The sequence below is a fragment of the Antedon bifida genome, chromosome 6 (assembly GCF_963402885.1).
Source record: "Antedon bifida chromosome 6, ecAntBifi1.1, whole genome shotgun sequence".
NCBI classification, from domain to species: domain Eukaryota; kingdom Metazoa; phylum Echinodermata; class Crinoidea; order Comatulida; family Antedonidae; genus Antedon; species Antedon bifida.
Window position 1 is genome coordinate 23,807,923 of NC_136231.1, and position 23,118 is coordinate 23,831,040.

The 23,118-nt window shown below is 31.5% G+C and overlaps 4 protein-coding genes across 7 annotated transcripts in view; 2 read left to right on the top strand and 2 right to left on the bottom strand.

Moving 5' to 3' along the window:
• The window catches only part of LOC144844884 (protein transport protein Sec24A-like), a 16,343-nt gene extending 14,439 nt beyond the window's left edge, over positions 1-1,904 (bottom strand). For both annotated transcript variants that reach the window (XM_078701987.1, XM_078701986.1), the window contains exons 1-2: positions 1,788-1,904; positions 526-1,166 (exon numbers count right to left, since the gene is read on the bottom strand). In XM_078701987.1, the coding sequence (XP_078558113.1) occupies positions 526-1,147 (622 nt within the window). In that variant the 5' untranslated portion in view covers positions 1,148-1,166; positions 1,788-1,904. The remainder of the gene's footprint in view (positions 1-525; positions 1,167-1,787) is intronic.
• Positions 1-14,568, bottom strand: part of LOC144844889 (DNA polymerase beta-like) — a 15,239-nt gene extending 671 nt beyond the window's left edge. The window contains exons 1-8 of one of the 2 annotated variants that reach the window (XR_013612477.1): positions 14,412-14,568; positions 13,974-14,098; positions 13,364-13,497; positions 13,011-13,060; positions 12,561-12,612; positions 11,972-12,257; positions 11,379-11,589; positions 10,742-11,015 (exon numbers count right to left, since the gene is read on the bottom strand). Coding sequence is in view for 1 of the 2 variants with exons in the window: in XM_078702001.1 (XP_078558127.1) it covers positions 10,921-11,015; positions 11,379-11,589; positions 11,972-12,257; positions 12,561-12,612; positions 13,011-13,060; positions 13,364-13,497; positions 13,974-14,098; positions 14,412-14,475 (1,017 nt within the window). In the remaining variant the exon portion in view is untranslated. Of the gene's footprint in view, positions 1-9,882; positions 11,016-11,378; positions 11,590-11,971; positions 12,258-12,560; positions 12,613-13,010; positions 13,061-13,363; positions 13,498-13,973; positions 14,099-14,411 lie in introns of those variants that run through there. The other variant, XM_078702001.1, reaches the window with a different exon arrangement.
• On the top strand, positions 2,530-8,787 carry LOC144844303 (small COPII coat GTPase SAR1B-like). The gene is made up of 6 exons (XM_078701145.1): positions 2,530-2,657; positions 3,781-3,850; positions 4,518-4,637; positions 5,036-5,205; positions 5,829-5,960; positions 6,238-8,787. The coding sequence occupies exons 2-6, from the start codon at positions 3,802-3,804 to the stop codon at positions 6,349-6,351; spliced, it is 585 nt and encodes a 194-aa protein (XP_078557271.1). The 5' UTR covers positions 2,530-2,657; positions 3,781-3,801; the 3' UTR covers positions 6,352-8,787.
• Positions 14,569-14,719: 151 nt separating the features above from the next.
• On the top strand, positions 14,720-22,994 carry LOC144845882 (hypoxia-inducible factor 1-alpha inhibitor-like). Of its 2 annotated transcripts, none has more exons than XM_078703362.1 (8): positions 14,720-14,969; positions 15,562-15,803; positions 16,438-16,586; positions 17,026-17,198; positions 17,669-17,775; positions 18,307-18,370; positions 18,933-19,043; positions 20,118-22,994. In XM_078703362.1, exons 1-8 carry the CDS (start codon positions 14,793-14,795, stop codon positions 20,232-20,234), a joined length of 1,140 nt encoding a protein of 379 aa, XP_078559488.1. In that variant the 5' UTR covers positions 14,720-14,792; the 3' UTR covers positions 20,235-22,994. The 2 variants fall into 2 exon arrangements, with proteins under 2 accessions (XP_078559488.1, XP_078559489.1); XM_078703363.1 differs by having other exon boundaries at positions 17,026-17,171.
• Positions 22,995-23,118: the final 124 nt, after the last annotated feature.

Here is a 23,118-nt window from a genome sequence, read left to right on the forward strand (position 1 = left end):
GAATTGTGTTAGGCCTAAATTATCAAAGTACAGTACTACTCATTTTCAGCATTAATATGAGCTGTGGTATAAGCAGATGTGAATTTTTGGGTATTTTAAACCCAGAAAACCTATAAATTACATTGTACAGAAAATGTTATTTTCAGATCTAAAGATAGCAAACTGCATAATGTATTGAATTATCATTGTTTTGTTTGTCATTAATCAAGATGTTTTTAAATACTATAAGACAACATGATTTAAAGGATTTAGCAATAGATTAGTGTTTAATCATTATTGTCTTCATAACAACTATTTAATTTAAAGAAAATTTGTTTGAGGCAAAACAAAACTATATACAGTAAATATGTATATTATAAATGAGAGAAACAACTTTTCATGCTGTATATTATAATATATATATAAAAGTAGCCTTCTTCTGTTACAACTTACCATGTATAAATCAAATACATGCTTTGCTTTTGAAACATGCAAAGTACAGTATCATGTGAAATATAGTATATGTGATTTATTACATTATCTTACCTGAGCCATTTATCTGTTGACCAGCAGGTACACTGGTAGGTGGTGGGCCATATGTTGTTGCTTGCACATTTACATTGGGGATTGCACCTGGCCTTGGTTGCATACCAGTTGGCGGCCCAGCTACATTTGCTGGTCGATTTACACTAGGTGGCCCACCATTAGGCGGCTGCCTATTTTGGTCCATTTGCCAGTTAGCTGGTGGTGGACCACCGTGTAAATTGAATTGATTTGCAGTTTGTGGCAGAGCACCCATTGAATTCATATTTTGTTGGCCTCTCCCACCAGTCGGTGGTGGTGGCCCACGACTGTGAGGTCCACTAGGTATATGAAAGTTCTGTGGTGCACCACCTGGTGGTCCTATAGCTGCATTATTTAGAGGTCTCTGGGGCGGTGGCCCCTGAGGATGAGAGTTCGTAAAAGGTGAATTTTGTCCAAAAGTTGGTGGTGGGCCAGGCATTCTATTTTGCATTTGCCCTGAAGGGGATGGAAGCCGAACTCCAGGCATGAAAGAATCCTTGCTTGGTTGTCCTATTTGATTTTGAACTTGGTTAAACATTCCACCCGGAGGCTGGCCTTGTTGGTAATTGTAGCTCCCAGGCTGAGGTGGTCTTGGCTGCTGCATTATGTATTTTTATTAGACCCTATATAGAAGACAAAGAAAAATGTTTGATTTAAATGAAATCTTATTCTTAATATTAATAAATATTAAAAGAAAACTAGGATAAATAACACATTGATAAAGAATAACATTTAAAAAGACCTAGGCCTACTACCATGGAGTAAAGAATTATTTTTTTTACTCCATGCTACTAACTAGGCCTACCTATTAGGCCTACCTTTCATTCAGAAATTCAGAGTGAAAAAATGACAGTTCATTCAGTTCCGTTATTATTTCAATAATTAAATTTAAATCATAATGTAACATTAGCCCCTAGTTAGGCCTAGAGTAGTAAGGCCTGGGCCTAAACATAGGTAAGACACATAGTTTTTATAGCTTTGTTAGCTAGGCCTAAAGAGATCCGTTTGATAGATAGGCTACCGACCGTACTTCTCTGCTAGAAGACCCGAACGATGGATGTTCGTGATGAGACCATCATTTATCAACATTAACAACCATCAACGAAATTGTAATCAATAAAAGCAACATACATTTCTTATGATATACCTAAACTACATATTCTAAATAATAATATTATAATGACTATGATCCCAAATTAAACTATATTGTAATTTTTATTATCATTAAATAATTGCGGACTTACTAGTTAGGCCAGTCAGCCTCAAGTTGGTAAGTGATTTTGCTCACGGTCTCAATCACTTTTTCCCTGTGTAAAATATAAGCCGGAAATCTCTATGACCCCAATGACACAGCTAGCCTATCTCTCGTCAAAATTCGCCCATGTGTAGCACGCCCTCTTACTCAACGTGGCACGCTGCTAAATACCGGGGCTCACGAGGTTATAAATAAATGTCCTATCCATCATTTATATATTACCATGCCATTACATTCATAAAATAAAAAAAAAAAATTATTCTAAAATGTAATATTTTTTCACCAGTTTTAAATCACATACATGATATTTTAAAGATACATTTTTAATGTTCAGTATGGATTTAAAGATAATTTAAAGCATTACATTACTTTAAAACTATAAAAATATAAACGACAATTAAAGTATAAGCTAGGGGCTATGATTTAACAAAATTATTCAGAACAAATTCCAATTACTTTTATTCTATAGGTGCTGTACCCCGTAATTTCATTGGATGACCTTTTTATATTTCACGACCTACACCTCTTTTACGTGGAACAAAGTTTCTGAAATGCATTATTTATTTGTATATTTCTTATGTTAGAGCATGAAAACATTTTCCATTACATATTATGTTAGATTTTGTTAAAATTTAAAAGATAATTGTTATATTTTATAAACGCATAATGAAAATGTCACTACGATAGACCAATCAGATCAAGCTTTATATAAGGTTACGGAGTAACACTGACGTATCGGATGCAGCCATCTTTTGGTGTCTTCAATCGCAGGATTTCCCAATGACATTGACAATAAGTTCCACATTTTTACCCGTTTTAGGTTAGCTGGCTATATCAAAAAGTGCTGATTTCATTAGAGGTAAATTCTTGATATATTTCAAGACTGACGTTGTACTATTTTTTATATATAAATTTGTTTAGCTTCTGTAAATCAATATTTCCCGACACTCGACTCTATTTTTGCTTTCATTAAATTGTGAGTAGGCCTAGGCCTAGCTAGGACCAGGTGAAATGGTACCTCTCGATCCTACGTACGGACTTTAACTGTCTGTAGCTGCTAGAGATAAGGGTGGCTGCTAGGCTAGCCTAAATGCGAGTGGATTTCTCTTTACAGGTCGAAAACGATATGGAATAACATTAAATTACCACTTCTGCCCAGCTAACTAGTTTAGTCTGGTAGCATAATTTCAGTTGTGTTGAGCTCACTCAAACTCAAACCAAATTAAATTTTATTTCATTTATTTAATTGACCAACAAACCATAATAATAATAATTTATGAATAATTAATTATGTAAAATATACAGAGCAGAGAGTACAAGACTAAGAAGAGTCAGCAGTATTAACTAAAATAAATTTACAATAAACAATATATTTAGACGTGTATATACAAAACAAAAACAATATTATTGATATTGAAAGATAAATATCTTGTGAGCCTTTAGTGTGAAATGATGTACTTACTTGTTATTCTTTCTTTCCTGTATAAAACCCATTAAACTTATTTAATCTTACTTTATAGTACGTGTATAATACTTATTTGTCAATTCTGCTAATCTTCAGAGAAAGTTTTGGCCAATAAATGTTTGTAGCTTTTAAACATAGAAATTATTGATACTAAAAATAGCATATGACACAAACTATTTAAATTCTTATTTTGTTGTGCTGATGTGTCAGTTTGTGTACAGTTTTATTATCACACAACACATGTCATTATTGCCAACACATCGACGGCAGTGTCATATAAAACCATACAACAAGTGTATTTTATTAGATTGTTAAATAATCGGAAATAATCAGTTTGTTTTAAGATGGAGTCTGTATTTTATAGGAAAAGAGCCTGTTATATTCAGGTAATATTTCAAACTAAATTTATATTTCTTTAAGCTATGCTGTACTAGTGGGTGACTAATTTTAAAAGTAGTTTTCCTATCAGTTCTATTGGTTTTAATATACCATATTAACACTTAATTTTTAATTTCAGGTTGAAAATACAAAATTCAGTATGTTTAGTGGATGGTTTGATTGGTTTACAAATATACTTAGCTTTTTAGGTGAGTCAATTTTTAGTAGATATATTTTATCAGATTTTGAATCTTGTGATATAGTAATTTATGTAATAAAGTAAATATTTGGTGCCATTATCAAACTGTACATACTGTATAAAGTTCTGTGCATTATGTAATTCTTCATAATTCCTCGGCTGCTGTTAGTTTGAATTTTATTCATCCATATAATTCCTAAGAGATCTTTGCGATTTACTGTACTGTAGTTCAAAATCTGTATTACTCATTCCGTCCATCCGTCAACAAAGCATTATGGTTTGGTCTTTTCCTGTGGCCTCTGTCGCCCTTTGGAATCGTTTGCCCATCTCTATACGTAGGGCTACTTCAATCGCTTGTTTTTAGGCTGCTCTGAAAACTCTCTTTTTTAACTCTTTTTTTTCCTCTTAAGCTCAATATCATTTATATGTTACAAAAAAAATCACAAATCAAAATATCACTACAATATTTAGGCATACAGTATCACAACTTTTTTGTTAAAACTAGTTTAATAGTGTGGACAGAGCTTCTGTTTTCCGCTTTTTATTTCTTTTGTTAAAAAGCGCATTGAAGCTTTGCATAATGCACTATATAAGTCCCATTTATTATTATTACTGCAATTTTAAAATGTTTTCTGTTGTGTGAAATGATAATAATATTATACCATACTTATTTACAGGTTTATATAAAAAAACTGGCAAGTTAGTATTTTTAGGCCTAGACAATGCAGGAAAGACAACGTTACTACACAGATTAAAAGATGATCGAATGGCTCAACATGTCCCCACATTACATCCAAGTAAGTCGTTCTTACATTATTTTTATTTATTTATTTTTTTCTTCATTATGGTTAATTGAAGTAATACTGTACAATTACAATTGTGAACTATTATTACATTTTTATGGATTATTAATTTCCAAAAATATCTTTGAAATAAGTTACTCTTTAAAAATATCTAAATGTTTTCAACAAATTAAAAGTTGAATCTACCAACTTTCTGCCATTTTTTTTTCATGCAACAGCGACAGAAGTTGCTTACAGAATTGATACATAAAAAACACAATATAATATAAATATAAAACATAAAGATAAGACTTATTTGACAGATTTCAAAATAACTTTTACAATAATGATTAATAATATCAGCAAAATATTTGATTGTCCTAACATTCTTTTTATTTTCTGTTAATAAACAGCGTCAGAAGAACTTCAAATAGGTGGCATGCGTTTCACAACCTTTGACCTTGGAGGTCATCAACAAGCACGACGTATTTGGAAAGACTATTTGCCGGCTGTAGAAGGTATTGTATTCCTGGTGGATGCAGCTGACCGAGAACGACTTATGGAATCAAAAGAAGAATTAGATGTAAGTCTGAACATCTGTTTAGAATGATTATTTGCAGGAGGAAAAAAATGTAAACATTTTCTCTCAATTATTCCAATAAATACCAATGGCACAGTCAAGCGTGCATGTACTATATATATATTTTTTTTTGACCATATTTAATGAGGGTGATCCATCTAGCAATTGCTGATCATTAGGGACCCTCAGAGGTTCACAAGACAAACATATGCACAAGATGCTCTACATAAACAAAGTCTTATTACAAGTCTTTAGGAGTGGAGTTGTAATTTTGTCCTTAGAAAAAATCCTGACATGTGATGAGACTTAAACCCAGGACCCTGGGAGTGGTAGCCAAGCATCATAACCACCAAGCCACAACTCCACTCTATTTCTATCAGAAAAGTTGATCTTGTGCCCTAGAAATAGGGAGGTGTTATCCCTACATTACCCCCCTTAAGAAAGGTTAAACAGGTACTTCCAGTACTTGCTTAAAACAAAGCTATACCAGGGAGCTAAAGTAACTGTTCAGATGTTTTTCCCCATCTCTAACATAAATATATACTAAGTTACATTGAGAACACTATATTATCATGTTGAAGTGACATATTGTGTAATTTGTAAAGTTTGCTGTTTTTTCATTACAGAGCCTAATGACTGACGAACAAGTTGCCAATGCACCTATTATGATCCTAGGAAATAAGATAGATTGTCCAACTGCATGTAGTGAAAATGACTTGCGTTCTATATTGGGCCTTCATGGACAAACAACGGGCAAGGTATGAACACCTAGGCCTTACAATTTCTACTTGTCTATGTTTTTTGTTGTTGATATATTTTATATTGACTAGAGGCATTTGTGTACATAACTATAACCACCATTCATTATTCCACCAAAATATCCATTTTCTAAGAATCCATTTTTAGTCGCGTGAACGCGGCTCTATAGTTCACTATGTCGGTCGGTCTGTCTGTCGGTCCGGTATCACTATGCATTGTAGCACGCGACTTAATGGCTGTTGGCCTTGTTTGATTAATATGACTTTTTTTTTTCAGGGCACAGTTCCAATTAAGGATTTACCAGGACGCCCCCTAGAGTTGTTTATGTGCAGCGTGCTGAAGCGACAAGGTTACGGAGATGGGTTTAGGTGGTTAGCTCAGTATATCTAATTAGGTTACATTTTTGTACGCATATCTCTAATCCACGTTCCTAAAAATGAGAGGATAACTCTCATTAAGTTTAAAAACAAAGTAATAATAAACAAACTAAATTAATATACACATTTGTACGAGTTGCAGTGAAAGTTTAAATGTCAGATTTTTAACTTAGCTGGTTTGGATGCATTTGTGTTTTTTTAATTGAAGACAATTTGTAGCAGTGTGTGAATACTACCTGATTGTTTCCAAATGGATACAAAATGGCGACCTGATTGTTTCTAAATGGATACAAAATGGCGACCTGATTGTTTCCAACTGGATACGAAGTGTCCATACAAATGGATACAAAATGGCGGTAGATAATGTAAAGATTTGTTGGCACATTGACACTGATAGTATTAACATCACTATTCAACCGTTTGGAGATACCTCATTTCATCATCTTAAACATAAACAAAACTTGCTACTGTTTTAAGAAAATGATTTTAATATAGTTTAGCCGGTTTACAAAACAAGAGAAAAATTGACAGAACGTAATTTTCTGCAGTGAGGTGGCACTGTAAATTCAAAAATGTTAAATACATGCCAATCATTTGTTTAAAACATGGTACATGACGAACTATATTGTTTTCAATCTGAAAATAATGTATATTACAGTAATAAACAAATAAGAAATGGATTTGTCCGTCTTTTATCTATATTATCTTTTTGTTTAATACAACCACAATAGTCAGCCGGTTCTTGTTACTGTGTCTACAATTAGTAGGCAAGTTCCTTGATACAGCATCACATGTGAAGCTTGTATCATGAGAACAATGTTGATGTATTTAACCTAACCTTTAAAATGATTCAGTTTAAACAACATGTGATTCACATGTAATGGTGTATCGTAGAACTTGCTATGAAACTGGATAATAATAGGAGAACCAGGTTTAATATTAAAAATATAATTTTCATTTATGGAAAGTTTTATTATGATGTGGTTGTATATACAAATTATACCCATTTATATCGTGGAGATACTTACATACATATTTTAAGTCCATTACAGAAATATTTTTGACCTGATATCTATTTATCTTCCTTGCATTATATTCCTTACATTATATTCATTGTATATTATAATATCTATGTTTATATGACATAATAATTTTGTATTAGTAATAACATAATAATAATTTAATTTTAGCACAAAAATGCAGAGCAACTGTAGGCTAGGATACATTGTTGTGCATGCTATTCATTTGAATATGCAGGTGTATGTGCTTATATGAGATTTGAAAACATTTAAATAAATTTGCATACATGTAATAATTTGAATACAAAGGGAAATGCAAATAAGTTAAAGACTGTATTTGATTTTGTTCAATGCATATTAACATTTGCATTGCAAATTTGCACAGTTGATTAATTTGCATACATGTGATAAATGATTTTCTTAAAAGAATATGTTGCTTTTCCCTTTATATTTGTTGAGATAAAAATATAATAATATTAAATAAAAAACGATTCAATTTACCAATTTCATGATTGTAAGTATTTTGTGAATACATACAAAAACTTTTGAAGGTGCTGCATGAAATAGTCCTGTTTTTTTTAAAACCAATACACCTATAAGATTGTTTAATTATATTATTTTTGGGTTTTCTTTTCTGGTTTAATTTATGCAGCTTTTTTATCGTGCCACAGGCAAATAAACACCTCACCAACTAAGTTTTTCACATCGTTGTAGAGTAAGCTTTGTGGTGGGTCAAATTATAAATATTTCTTGTGACTTAATACTTAATTTCCGGGTAAAACAAAATAAATTAGCACTCCAGTTGAAATTATTACTGAAACTTGTGATGAGAATATGTTTAATATAAGTTTAAGTAACTGCATTTTTTTAAAACACATACATATGACGCTTTAGTACATTCAATAGATTACCTGTGTAGGCTTAATGTGTTAATGCCTATTAACAAGTTTAAAATATCATTGAGTTTATAAATACTAAAAGTACATATATTAATTTACACAAAGTCAATGAAAAAGTGTTACGGGCTACTACTGGACGATAATAAATGACTATAAATAAATGTTTTCAGAATTTCATCTTAAAACCATGGTCCGATTTATAGGTCCATGCTAGAACCATAATAGGCCTTTACTGTTTTCACTGAGAATAAATGAAATTTCATGATCAGTAAAGATTCTAATTCATCAATTTATTGTCATTCGTTATCAAAGTATAAACATACTAAGGGCATTAGTAGGTACAAAGACATGAATGATAGGCCTACTACTGATCTTCCTTTATAAGTAGCACTTGGCGCTTAAGGCAATAACAAGTAATTTTGTTTATCTGGAACATGGTGGTGTTTTTTGCTTGGTAGTATAAAACAGATTATTTTTTATTGTTTTTTCATCATAATTAATAAGATCATATTAAAATGAATTTGAAAGCAATATTTGTTAAAGTTGTGTTAAACTGTTTTATCTAACTATTGGAAATATAGATTTTCAGTTCTACGGTATAAAAGATTAAGTAACAGAATATTATGGTATTCTTGCTTGCAAACCAGAGTTGTCATATGGGAAGTTATCACAACGAAATTGATTTAAAAATGTCCCAGGGACGTTTCCACCGGTACGGTTGGTAAGGTTTCAACCTGACACTTTTTCACAGACGTCTTTGACAGCCCAGTGGCCTGCAAAGAGATTGTTCCCATTTCTTGTGAAAATCGACCACTTTATTTCTTGTGACCACATCACTGCCAGATAGATATTTGAAAATTAAGCAGATAGTTGTTTTTATCCTTTTGTTTTCAATGGCAAGTTATTACGTATGATGGGTTAGTTGGGCTTGGGAAAATTGTTTTTGTTAGGTCTTATCTTCCTTTCAAGTAGGCCTATGTGTGAAAAAAAACACTAAAAATAATGTTAATACTGTAAAACCCCAGAAGCTCAAATTTGTAGTACTCTTGGGTGGGATTCTTTTCAAGGCGGGCTTCTTATCAAGATTACTTTTGCAAACTAAAGAGGGGTGCTTGTTTCAAAATGAATGCTGCTACTACAATAAAAGGATTTTTTAGACATTACCAGCATTGCCAATTTTACATATTTTTTATTTGACAAATACCACTTTTATCTGTAAAATAAAATTGTTGATAAAACTTGATCATACATTATATCTGCATCACAAGTTATCTGGTATTTAATCACCTTGTTCTTTTGATATTCAAATAGTCTATCTTAAAAGCCCAGTCGGCTTGATTTAAAGATGGGTTTCTATCGCGATTACTCTACCGACCAAAATAGGGGGCTTCTTTTCGAGATGAGTTCTCTTGTCTTCATTTCAAGGTTTTACGGTTGCAGTTAACTAATATTTAGATTTCTTTTAATTTTATTAAATAATAATTCTGCAAATCTGCAAATAAATGCTTTATATTATATAGTAAATTACTGGTGACATAATTGCTGTACCAAATCTCAAAGATGAAATGCATGAAATGTGTTAGTAGCCATCACGCTTTTCGTTAATTTACACGCTTAAAACAATAATTGCACTTTCATTAATATTTTATTGAAAACAAAATTTCAATATGAGCATTCATGTCATTTTAAAAAATTCATAAAACCAATGTTTTTAATGTTACAGTATTTTAAAATAAATAAATTTAAAAAAAAATAAAATTGAATAATTTAGTAAGTCTGTCTGAATTTTACTATTTAATTTTATTTAAGTACTTATCCCAACAATTCCATAAACTTGGATTGTATTATTTAATCAGCCAAGGATTACATAGTGAATTCAATCGATGGTATAATATATATTTAATCAGCCAAGGAGTGAATTCAATCAATGGTATAATATATTCAATCAGCCAAGGAGTAAGTTCAATCAATGTTAGGCCTATATATATTCACAGGACAAACACATTAAATATGTTTTTAACATTTCATTTGTTAAAATGTAAGTAAAAAAGTTGATGCCATAGAGTAACATAGAAACATGTTTTTCTTATTAATAAGAATTAATAAAAACCAATTACTTAATTAAAACATAATTATTATCTAGAATGTGCTAGGTCAATTAAAGCTTTGCAGTATAAGCACCATGAAAAGTACTGGTTAACTAAAATAAATATTTTATTCATGTTTTAAAATACATGGCTGAGATATAACTTATATGTTATAGTCTGTTCGACCATTATATTTAAACTGTGCACGAAAGACAAAAATAACACACAATTGTTCTTCTCCACCATAACAACACAAAAAGGGATGGATCCATGAGTTCTGTAAAGGGGGTTTGCACTAATAATAGAGACTTGGCTCTTTGAAGGACACACCCCTTGATTTAAGGACACACCCCTTTGCACCATCATGCTTTGGCAATTTTGATGTGTATTTACATTACCTATTAATTTAATTAACATAAAATAATATGAAAAGTTCATAATTTCACTTTTGCTGTCAATGAGTGCATGCGACTTTAGCACAAGCCCCTGTATCCACTCCAGCATATTGTTGGCAAGAAGTGTGAAATGTTAATGTACATTGCTTTTTATGATGTCGTGACATTAGTAAAGATAACATTTACAGACTTCTTTCTGAAGGCTTCTTGTATGTCATATTTATGTAATCAAAAATATCTTCCTCACTACTGACTGGTAGTGGTTCTCCAGGAATTCCTAAAGAAAAAAAACATAAAAATAGTAATAAATTATGATTTTTTTTGCTTACTGTGTCACTTATTTGTTCTGTAATTACTTATTCATTATAACATTATTATTGTTTCTCCATCTTTATAAACCATTGCAAGTTTCTGTGGAACCTTTTCATCTTTAATTTAAGATGAATAAAGTGTTTTTTATTAATTTGAAAATAATTTAGTGTCTATAAGTATAAAGAATAAATAAATAAATGTGCTTTATTTTTAAATGCTCAATTTAAAAAAACGGCCCATATCTTTTAAATTTTGGTTTAATATAATATTAACTATAAATAGTCAATACACAAGATTTAAATCAAAATAAATAAAATAATTTTCATACCAGTGCTTCCCATTGGTCGAATTGTATATTCATTAATTGTAAATCCTTCTTCTAAGGCCTTGCCTCTCATTTGTTTATTAAAGACATCACTACCGGTAAAATACAGTGTGCCACAGAAGTACTGATCGTTAGGTATTAGCCTAATATCAATTCTTCTATATAGACGCTCTCCTTTTGGGTTTTCATCGTCTTTTGGAAGTCTGCAAACACCCTATAAAATGATTTAAAAATAAATATTATATATTAATCTGTATTATAAGAGAAAAAAATGATTTTTATCTTGTCCTAAACCACACAACCGTTATTTGCGCAGTTCAAGCAATGTGATAATTTTGTTTTTTTGCGAAATGTAGATTTTAGACCAATTTCTTGGAAATGCTGTTTTTGGCAATTCCCAGCCATTTTTTTTATGCCATAATCAGGTCACAGAGAGGTCATTGAAGAGAGCAAGCATGGTCTGTATAGCAGCTGCTGTAGCACCTTGTTCGGATTATACCACAAATTCACTATTTAGATGGTGCCCGTTATATAATGCTTTCTCTAAAAATAATAATTATTAATAATAATAAAATATAGTTCTAAATTTGATGTACCATGAATTTAGTATCACCAATAGAAATAGTGTCTGTAACAAAATTAGATTCTTTCATTGCTTCTACCACATTGCGAAGTAGTTCCGGCTTTTTATCATCAGTGGATGAATATGATTCATGTGCAAGAAGACAATCAATATCACCACTTGATTTAGCACCTCTCCTGTAACTTCCACATATTGTCGCAATATAGTCCTTATCAACACCTTTAATTTCTTTAAGCATTATGCTCTCAAGCTGTTCCATTTCTGAGCGGGGTATCCTTTTTTCAAAGTCCTCAAAGTGCCTATAATAGGGTGAATAAAACATAAATTTTTTCAATCAGGTTTTATATACATATTATAGTTATTTTTGCAATATGACATCAAGCCTGCATAGTCAGTTCGAAGTAGAGACAATAGATATGATAGTAAATATGTCTAACTTGCCTTTCCCATGATGTTTCTTGCCCTTTTATGGAAAAACAAACCCTCTTTAAAAAGGCTTGGACATAATACAAAACTCTTAAGTATAACAACAATTAAGAACAAATCATAATACATTTAGGATTTCCTTACTGACTGCTAAAGTATTGAAACACTTTACACACCTTAAACCAATCTTCTGATGGTGATTAAGTCTATCAACATTTTCCCTTAATTCTGAAAACAAAATAAAGAATGGTGAATTAAATTAGAGGTACATTTTAGTACATACATAATTACTAAGCTTCTTGATATTAGTTATGGTAATTACAGTACATTGATCTCTAAAGATGGCCCTATTTCAAAAGTGGTCCTGAAATATTAAGGGGTCCCAAACTACTAAGGGCTTCAAAAGAATTAAGGGGTACCAAACTATTAAGGTCTGGGTCACATACTATGAGGTACAAACTTATAAGGAGGCACACATTATTAAGGATCGAGTCCCAAACTATCAAGAAGTCCAAAGCATGTAAATGGTTCCAAACTATTAAGTGGTCACATACTATTAAGTCCCAAATTATTAACTTTTAATGAATGATTAATGAATTGTTATCAATTAATAAATTATTGAATACCTTCAATTGTTGTAATGCCATCTTCAACAAGTTTCCTAGCAGCAGCTGGCCTAAAGTATTAGGTACAAGTCAAATGTGAGTATAGTACTTTCAATAAGAATTTATATAAAGGTTAATCAATTCAAATGTCAGTACATATGTGAGATTATTACTAATGCTTGGTTCCCAAAATGCAAGGACGTAAACGCAACGCAAGTAAATTTTACCAATCACAAGCGATGGATTGTTCGAACTGTCGCTTGTCATTGGTCAACCCGCTTATTACATTGCGCTTATGTCCTTGTATCACATCCCAGTGGGAGCCAAGATTAAAGAATGTCAATCAATTATTTGTCCACAAAATGTGTTTTTACCCAATTCCAGTCACTCTCGTCATTAAGTTAATCGCTACACTGGTATCATCAGCTCGAATCTTTTCAAGTTTTTGAAGTTTTCCTGTCTTCATAAATTCATCTATTTTCTTTCCAATCTTATCACCAATTCCATTCTAATGTCAACATTAAAAAGAAATTTTACAGAGTGAAGTTCGTTCAATTCTGTTTAATTTACTACATACTTTCTCATTTATAGGTTAGGCATTACAAATGTTATTAAATAACTAAAATATATTTATGGATAAATTCAGGGAAGAGTATGATTTATCAATAACCTCACACTGTGAAGTTTGTATTTATTTATTTATTGGTCAATCACTTTTTTATCAGTGGTACACACATGGTTAGTGGTGAAATCAAAATAAACAAATTAGTAAAATAATGAATGGAAATGAAAAAAAGGTAAAGCAAAGTACATTATTAGCAAATAGGCCTAAAGGTCAATAAGTGTGAAGTTTGTAAGAGAGGTGTGAAGTTTGTAAGAGGCGTGACATTTTCTAGTTATTGTCTAAAATTCTCTCTTTACTAGGGGAGGAGTTTTAAAAAATGAATTTAAAAGAAAAGCTAGTTAAATAAAAAGTTATGTTACCAATTTTCTTGCATCATCGCCATCAATTACTCTTGTAGGATGTTTAGCCAACACACTAGCTGCTTTACGATAAGCATTATACTTGTGCATTGCTCGTGTAACATTCTTTTCATAGTTTGCAAGTTCTACAATTTTAAATTAAAGTCAATGTCAAATAAATCAATAATAATAAATATTTTTTATTTAATAATATATTAATATTATATATTCTTTTTTCTTTCCTAAAATAAATTGGCCAGGTTTCTATAAATACAGTAAAAAAAATATTTAAAAATTGCGAAGCTTATCTAGGCCCCTAGTAGCTAGGCCTAATAACTAAGGTAAGTGTCCATGCAGCGAGGACCGCGGGCCATTCCTTCTTCTTTCGCCTGTCACATACTAGGCCTACACAACATGCAACACAACACAGATCGAGAGGGGCTAGTCTAACTAACTTACCAGTGAGAAACTCAACAAAATCAGCGTTTGGATTTGCTCCTTGTGGTGCCTTTCGTTTACTCATAATTAGGGTTTGTTTAGATTAGAGTTTTGTTTCGGGTAAGGTAAATTTCGGCCTTTTTTAAGAACAGAGAGATTGTCTTGTCTCTGCTTGTTTTTAAAAGCGAAAATAAACAAAGGATCGGAAAATCTAAAAACGGATCTCGTACGACCGGCAGAGATTATTCACACGGCTGCCGTATTTATTGATATGCATGACTGACCTGACCTCCTTCAGGAAAATGAAAAGATAAACAGTGTGTGTGAAGAGTGAGAGCTGTGTTGTAGGGCCTACGTGACTGTTAGTTAGTTGGTTAGTTTCTCCCAAAACAACAATGGAAAATGGCTGGAAAATCCAGTAAAACTTCTAAAATATGTACATACGACCTACCTGACGACTTACCTTACAAAATACCCGAATGGAGTAGAGAAAACTTTAGAAATTATACATTTCCAACTAAAGAAATTCCAAGACTTGATGTTGCAGATCCTGAAGTTCAGAAACTGATTTTGTCAGAGGTAAGAAACAAATAAAATTGCTCTTCTTTAAGCCTAGGTCTATATATAGGAATCACACAAGTTGTACTACTACTAGGTATATAAATAAATACAAAAACAAATTGTTATAAATGAAATCAAATTCATACAATACAATGCAACCGATTGTAAGCCGTGAGTTTTAAAGCGGAACGCACGTGCCTCCAGAGCTCAGCGCTAGATATTATGCGCAATTTTAAATTACGCAAGAACATTTTGCCCAATTGGATTTTCTTGTTTTTTTAAGTTGCAATGAGTCGGAGCATACGTGTGTCACGCCTGCTTACGGTAGTGATGTCAGTATTTGCATCGATTGCTTAGCGCCCACTTTGACTTATTGTTTTTCGTGATCACGACATCACTTGATTGACTATTTTCATCGAAGACAATATAAAGTAAACAATTTTGTACTATATTTTGTTTTCGGTAAAAATATATTTGTCTATCGTTCATTATCAAAATCAACATGCCTTAACACTACTTTGATACTTGTAATTGTTAACTTCATCATTATAACTAATAAATAATAATAAATAAATCTTTTTAACTGCATCTTTTTAATTGTTTTTTTCAGCAACCAGTTGTCGTAAAAAACACAAAACTTGTAAACTCCGCTTTAAAATGGACTTTAGAATATCTTGAAGAAAATATTGGATCACAGAAATTTGCGGTTTATTCGTCACCAGACCACAAGTTCATGTACTTTGATGAGAAAAAATCGGCAGAAACAAATTTCCAACCACACACAAAATGTCATCGAATGCTTTTTACAGAGTTTGTTGAAACATTACAGAATGCAAATGTTGAGAAAAGAAGGTATAACAGTTTGCGTTTTGTATACGGTACCCCTCGGTTAACACTTTCTAGCAAAACTCTGGAGTTTACTCGCACCTGTGTGTCAACACCTGAATTCGTATGGTGTGATTCCCAGTGCATGTAAACTCCAGGTGAATTTTCGAAACCAAGTTGCTAGACAATCATTTGAGATTCAATCACATAATGTTTTGACATTTTTAGCTCTTGCTTTAATTAAAAATTGGGGAGAAGTTTTAGGTAATGGCTTTTACTTGGCAAAAACTGACAATGATATTTACTGCACATGCATGAATATTTTGGGGTGAGTGAGAGTGATATGAGACTGGACTATCATGTGTGAAGCATGGGTTCGAGTTGTTAAAGAGTTGAGGGGATCATCTCTGTGTAGGTGCTGGCTGCCATGAGTCCATATAGGTTGCCTAATCCAAATTTCCTCAGTTTCCAGTAAAAGCTTACAGTCAGGATGATTATAATTACATTTTACATTTAGTAATTAATTTATTATTCACCATGATCATCATTTGTAAATATGATGTCATCTTTGTGGAATGAATCACCATTTTAATATTCCCAGCTTCAACAATAACTTCAATAATTATTATTTTGAATAATGGTTTTAAATGTTCAACTTCAGATATTATTTACAACAAGCACTTTCAGAAGGTGTTGGAAAAAAGATTGTTGATGATTTTATTAAGTTTAACTGGGCATGGGTTACCGAGCAGCAGAAACGAGGTGGATGGGGACCTTTGACCTCCAATCTCCTCTTGATTGGCATGGAAGGTTAGTTTGATCTTGCATTTAATTCAATTAAGATTGTAGGCCCTACTGATATCCTCTAATCAAAGTTGTTATACCCCTCCTCGACAGATGAAGTCAACGTTCAGACCAAAAAATACAAAAACAGAGTTGCATAGTTTTAGCTTGACGTCAAGATTATTCTTGCATATTATTGCATTGCACTCACTGATTCTACAAACTAAAAGCATGCATTATTCAGTAAAAAATGTAGTTTACTGCAGTAGATGTAGTAGAATAAAGTTGACATGACTTATCAAATTCAAAGCTATGTGTACTGTAGGGTGTAGGGCACTTTTTGTACCGAAACCACAAATTACCCTTTCTCATAATTTAAGAGGGACATATTTGTTATGTTCTACAATGAGGAAAGACCATTATTATTAAAATAATTACAAACAATGATTGACCTATTGTTATTCAGGTAATGTTACTCCAGCACACTATGATGAGCAGCAGAACTTCTTTACACAAATTCAGGGCTACAAGAGGTGTATTTTATTTCCGCCTAGTCAGTTTCAAACTTTATATCCATATCAAGTTTCCCATCCATGCGATCGTCAAAGTCAGGTTAGTTTGATCATCTTCAGGATAAAAGTAATAATTACTGCACAATTTTTGTTTGATATTGCTTAATATATTAATCAAATTTAACATTTACCACATAAGATGTGATCTAACTGTACAGTAGAGGCAAGGATGTAATTGTGTTATTAATGTTCTGGCCTTAGCTAGATGGGACCCCTTCAACCTGCCAAGGCAAGATATAAATGTGATGAGCCTGATGTAGACGTAGATATTGTCAATATATTTATTTAAAGGCTGGTAATAAAAAACAATATTACAATAAAGACAGTTTTTTAAATAATTTAAGGTCAACCTGGATTTTACGAATGCCATGTTTTACACACTTTTGGTCCCGTACTGTACATAAAATGAAGGTTCTACTATTCTTCAGATTGCTAATCTGAAATCGTTTCTCTCTACTGGGATGTAGCTATACAATCGTTGGGAGATAGTGTGGACGAAAACTTTTATTTTTTTTTATTAAATAATGACTTTTGTAGGTCGATTTTGATGCTCCTGACTTCTTGAAGTATCCCAAGTTTTCACAGACAAAAGGTTATGAAGCAGTTGTAGGTCCTGGTGAAGTTCTTTACATACCGATGTATTGGTAATTATAAATTAATACTGTACAATCAACTCTCCAAATTGTAAATACCTGACATCCTTGTGCTGGCCTAAAATATCTGGTATTCTGAATGTATAGTTTAAGGGTATGTATCTATGGAGTTATGCTTTTGTATCACAAGCAATATCAATATCAAAAGCATACCTCCGTAGGTCTGAATAGGCCCTTAGAATTTAATGGATATTTGTTTACCTTCAGGAGAGTTTCTGTAATTAACAGCGAACCTGGGTTTTGGGAAAGTTTAATCGAAAGTTTCTAATTTGAGGATATTTTAAAGTATATTTTACTTTAGCACCTGTTGTGTTGTGACATGTTGTGAAACCTCTAAGCACTGAACATTACTACCCCGGTCATTTTTAGATCAAACACGTATGGAAACATACTCCCATAATGCAGCTAGTAATCAGCGCAAAGTTGTGTGTGTTACTGTATCAACTAGTTAAATCAAATCAAATAGTTAAACACTTAATATGAAATTTGTAATACATTTTTATTATTTCTTTTTGTCTGCAGGTGGCATCATATAGAGTCGGCAATGGGCCTTGGTCCTACAATATCAGTTAATTTCTGGTATAAAGTAAGTATACATACCATTAGTGCTCTATCAAACTTAAAATTAAACTTCAAAAACTTCAAAATGGTTCTTTCTATCCCTTTTTGTATAAGGTAGACATGTCATTTATGAAATCTAAATATAATTATATGAGTTATTAATAAAGGAGTGGAGGAGTTGTACGCCCTCCATATGTAGATGTTTAACCAACCAAAACTCCTCCACTCATTGAACCAATATTCTGCTCTTAATACTAGTTGACACATGCACTGTACTGTCTCTCCTACCTAGTATTGTTTTTATTTATACATTTGTGGTTAATCAGATCTGAGAGTAAATGTAATCTTAAGCTCTGTCTGCACTATCAAACTAGTTTGACAAAAAGGTGTGATATGCCCAAATATGGTAGTGATATGCCTAAACATGATAGTGATATGACATCATCATGTCGATATATGGGCACATCACATTTTTCTGTCACATAAAGTTTGTAGACAGAGCTTTAAACAGAATATACTGCAATGTAAAATTTGGCAACAAATAATGAATCCAAAACATTTATTCTGTAATTTATTCACTTTTTTAGGCTGCAGGGCAACCTAAAGTTATTGAATACCCACTATCAACTGTACAGAAGGTTTCTATTATGAGAAATATTGAGAAGATGCTGGCAGAAGCATTGAAGGACTCAACAGAGGTTGGAAATAGTTTGTTTTTTTCTTTTATTTTTAAATTTACCACGCAGATGGTTCTCATTCAGATTTGGTGCTGATTTTAAATGCAAGTTCACAAGCTGAAAATAAGGGCTTTACGAAACACGACGGGAAGCCATAGGACAGTGCTCATGAATAATTTATGCATAAGCTTCAACAAAGTTGGCGGAGGTTAGCGTAAAATTCGTCGTCTTAACTTTTTGAGAATGATAAAGTTTCCATTTTCCCATATAATGTACATACTGTATAACCTTAAATATACAGTTCAAATTACACTTAAACGTGGAATTTTCAAAACTCTAAATAATAATTGAACTTCTAGTTTAATTGTTTAATGAAATAACATTTATATTGGATTAAAATGGCTGTGTTAAAAGCGCCATTTGAATGCGAGGACCCCAGCTTGAAAGGCCTATGCTGTATCACCAGAGCCAAGCGATTCAGAAGGGCCCGCGCCACAAGACAGGGGAAGGAGACATGCTGCCGGTTGTCGTCTTCACGCAAGGTTGCGTAGCTAATAAAACAGCTATGTTGACTGTATATGATTTTACGCTCTAGCGAACACACAATATTTGTCGTCCTCCCCTAACAGTTGTGTTTTGTAAAGTCCCTAATTATACCATGGTACAGTATTGGTATTCTATATAGGAGCATTTTGGAATTTGTCTGGCTGTAGAAAGAGCATGCACTTATTGAACTTTGTACTTAAAAAGTTCTTATTTAAGAACATCATTTTTGAAGCCCTTACAGTATATGATGATATACTGTATTTTAATTACATTTTATCCAAAATAAGTTTGAATTTCATTCTATCCATCACCCTACAATACATGTCCTTTATATGTAAATATGGTTTGATATTTTCAGTAGAAAAAGAAAACTTTTTATCTTCTATAATTCTATAGATTTTTTATTGTTCTAGATGCCATATAGGCCTAGTATTATTTATTGAAAGAAACATTTGTTTTATTTTATTACACATTTGTTTGTAGCCCATATTGATGAATTTTAAATTTAAGATCTTAACTTACTTGGAATTGATCCATTTTGTCTTTTAGATTGGTCCTTTATTGCACATGATAGTTGATGGACGCTACCAGAACACTAAGGACATTATGGGCAACTCAACAGACAGTAATGAGGCAAGCAAAAGAATAAAGGAAGATACAGACTGACAGACAAACAGACAGAGAGGTAGAATGTAATATAACTAGAAGAAAGTAATGTTAGGCTATACGGTGCAAGATTTGCTTCTTAGATTTGTTAATTAACAGTAATAGTGAATTTCTTCAGAAAAAATTCAAATAATTAGAGAGAATGAAAGTAAAACAATAGGGATAATTGGCTGTGGTCATGGTACAAAGTGAGTTAAGAGTTGTCAAGACAATTTAGACTATCTGATAACTTAACCACATAACAATCCTAGAAAGTAGAAATCCTTTTCCCTGACTGTAGGCAATATAATAGTTTTAAAACTGATGATCACAACTCATATGTACATACTATATTCAATCCTATTTTATTTTATTTTTTTTACTTTTTTCGACCAAGTCAAGTGTGCTTTCTGATTGATAATTCCGTCATGCTCATACGTTAAATGTATTAGATATTTTCATTCTCATCCCACTGTTAGCTAATCTACCTCTAATGCTTTTTGATGTTTTGAAGAGGTACTTGTTTACATAATTTCAGGAATAAATGCAGTATATTAATAATAACATATTCATATATTTTAATTCAATGCAAAGTTTGGGCTTAGAGTTCAAATGTTTTAATAATGATAAATAGCAAGCACACTATTAGATAGCTAATGTTGTTGCATTAAGGCCCGTTTACACTAGGATGATTGACGATCGACGATAAATAGATAAATATACATTTTTCTTACATAAAACAAAAAAAAATGGAAAAGTTTTCATACTAGCACTACAGGATAATCATCTATGCTGTCTTTGATAAAAATTAATATTTTTAAAAATCCAATCAAATGACGTCAAGATCAATAAAAACAATAAAAATGGTTGTATTGTCACGATATTAATGCTCTATCATGACATCATTTGATTAGACGTGTGAAAATATTACTTTCATCAAATTCAGCATTGATGGTTATACTATAGTTCTAGGATAAAAACTTTTTAGTTTTCTTTTGTTTAATGTAAACATTTTATATATATTCATATATTTATTTTCGATCATTATTGTCCTAGTGTAACTGGGAATTTAAACAGTATTGGCTGGAGGTAGGCCATGATCTAGTTCAGATTCAATTATTACATAAATGTAGTTTCATATAAGTTTATTAAAATCTGGGCATTATGTATGTATTTGCAGTGGGCCGATGTGTCAAGATAATATTCAAGATTTAATCTCTTTATTCTAAAATTCAGATTCACTTGGCTGTTATAATGACAGTCTTTTAAAAATTGCCAGAACGTTTTAAAATGTGTTTTCTAAATCGGTTGTCTATTTTCTGTATTAGAAAAATTTAGTGTAATGTATTTCCTGCCAATTAACAGTTTTTAAATTTAATGTATTGATTGGTTGGATTCAAATAATGATGTATAGGAATTATTTATTGAAGAATTTAAAGATTTCTCTGTGCTCTATTTTTTTATTTTTTAACAAACAAAAGATGAGTAATTTTTCTAATATTGCATTTAATTGCTTCATTATGTTTTTCAAACATTGGAAATTGTAAAAATCAGAGATAAGAAGATTGTTAAATACTATTTTTACTCCCAGCCAAATCCTTTTGGATGTTAGTTCTATATTTATTATATTTCATATCTTTTATTATTGTACTGTTACTTAAATTAGGGGAATATTTTTATGGAAACATCCAAACGTAAATCTCAATTTGATGGTATTTTAATTTATTTTTAAATACTAACTTCTATCAAATTGAAGTTATATTCACATATTAAACTACTGTTAAAGTATAAAGCTTGGTTCCCACTAGGGAAGGCCACAATCACAAATGGATAAGTTACTTGTGATTGGTCAAATAGCTTGTTTTCTGTCCAATACCCCTTTCGCATCACCTAGCTAAACTCTGGGGTTTACACGCACATGAAATTTTGTTCTGTATACACTATCAAACTTTATGTGACAAAAAAATGTAATTTGCCCATATATAGACATGATGATGTCATATCACTACCATATTTGGGAATATCACTATCATATTTTTGGGCACATCACGCTTTTTTTGCCAAACTTATTTGATAGTGTAGACAGAGCTTTAGGCAATGTGAAAGGGGTAGTAGGGAGAAACCTTTCATTGTACTGTCCAGTAATTATGAATCTGCCCTTATTATTAATATGTATACACAGCCCACAATGCACAGCGTAATCTGAGCTATGGATTTCGTGTACTATTTAAAATTTAAATATTTTATCTACAGAAAGTATTTAACTATAATAAATACTATATAATATATCATGGATTAAAATCAACATATTTATTACACAGTATTTATAAAGTTAAATACTTTTTGTTTGTAATTGGCAATTATGTGATATAGATCGAAAAAAAATTGAAGAAATATACCTACCATTTTGTGATTAGGCCTACTGTAAGAAAATACTTTGATCAACTATTAGTACTCTGTTTTTCCTCTTGTTTAATTTACAAGATAAATATATTTTGTTGTTGTATTCCTTTTATGATGTAGCTAACATGTTAAGGTTGTTGTAATTTCTAAATATAATTAATCACAGGTAAAAGTGAGATTCAAAGCTGCATAATCAAGTTTAGTATCAAATTTATTAATTTATAGATCACTTTTTAGAATATTATAATTTGTATTATACAGTGTTTTGAAATTTATTATTAATGAAAGTTTAATTAATATGTGAATATTATTGAATGTTTTTGTTTACATTTTATGTTATAGGTACATAATATATATATTTTTGCTTTCAATGCAATAGTGGTGTAAATGTATTAAAAAATCTTTTATCTATTATGAACATTTGTGTATGCGAGTTAAAATTATTTCTTTTGTAAATGTTGTATGAAAGTGAATAAATAGCCAAAAAAGGTAAATATTCTAC

Coding starts and splice junctions, on each gene's coding strand:
- LOC144845882 (XM_078703362.1), top strand. CDS start 14,793: ATGGCTGGAAAATCCAGTAAAACTTCTAAAATATGTACATACGACCTA. Junction 15,804..16,437: donor GCAAATGTTGAGAAAAGAAG/GTATAACAGTTT, acceptor GTTCAACTTCAG/ATATTATTTACAACAAGCAC. Junction 16,587..17,025: donor CCTCTTGATTGGCATGGAAG/GTTAGTTTGATC, acceptor ATTGTTATTCAG/GTAATGTTACTCCAGCACAC.
- LOC144844303 (XM_078701145.1), top strand. CDS start 3,802: ATGTTTAGTGGATGGTTTGATTGGTTTACAAATATACTTAGCTTTTTA. Junction 3,851..4,517: donor AAATATACTTAGCTTTTTAG/GTGAGTCAATTT, acceptor ACTTATTTACAG/GTTTATATAAAAAAACTGGC. Junction 5,206..5,828: donor AATCAAAAGAAGAATTAGAT/GTAAGTCTGAAC, acceptor TTTTCATTACAG/AGCCTAATGACTGACGAACA.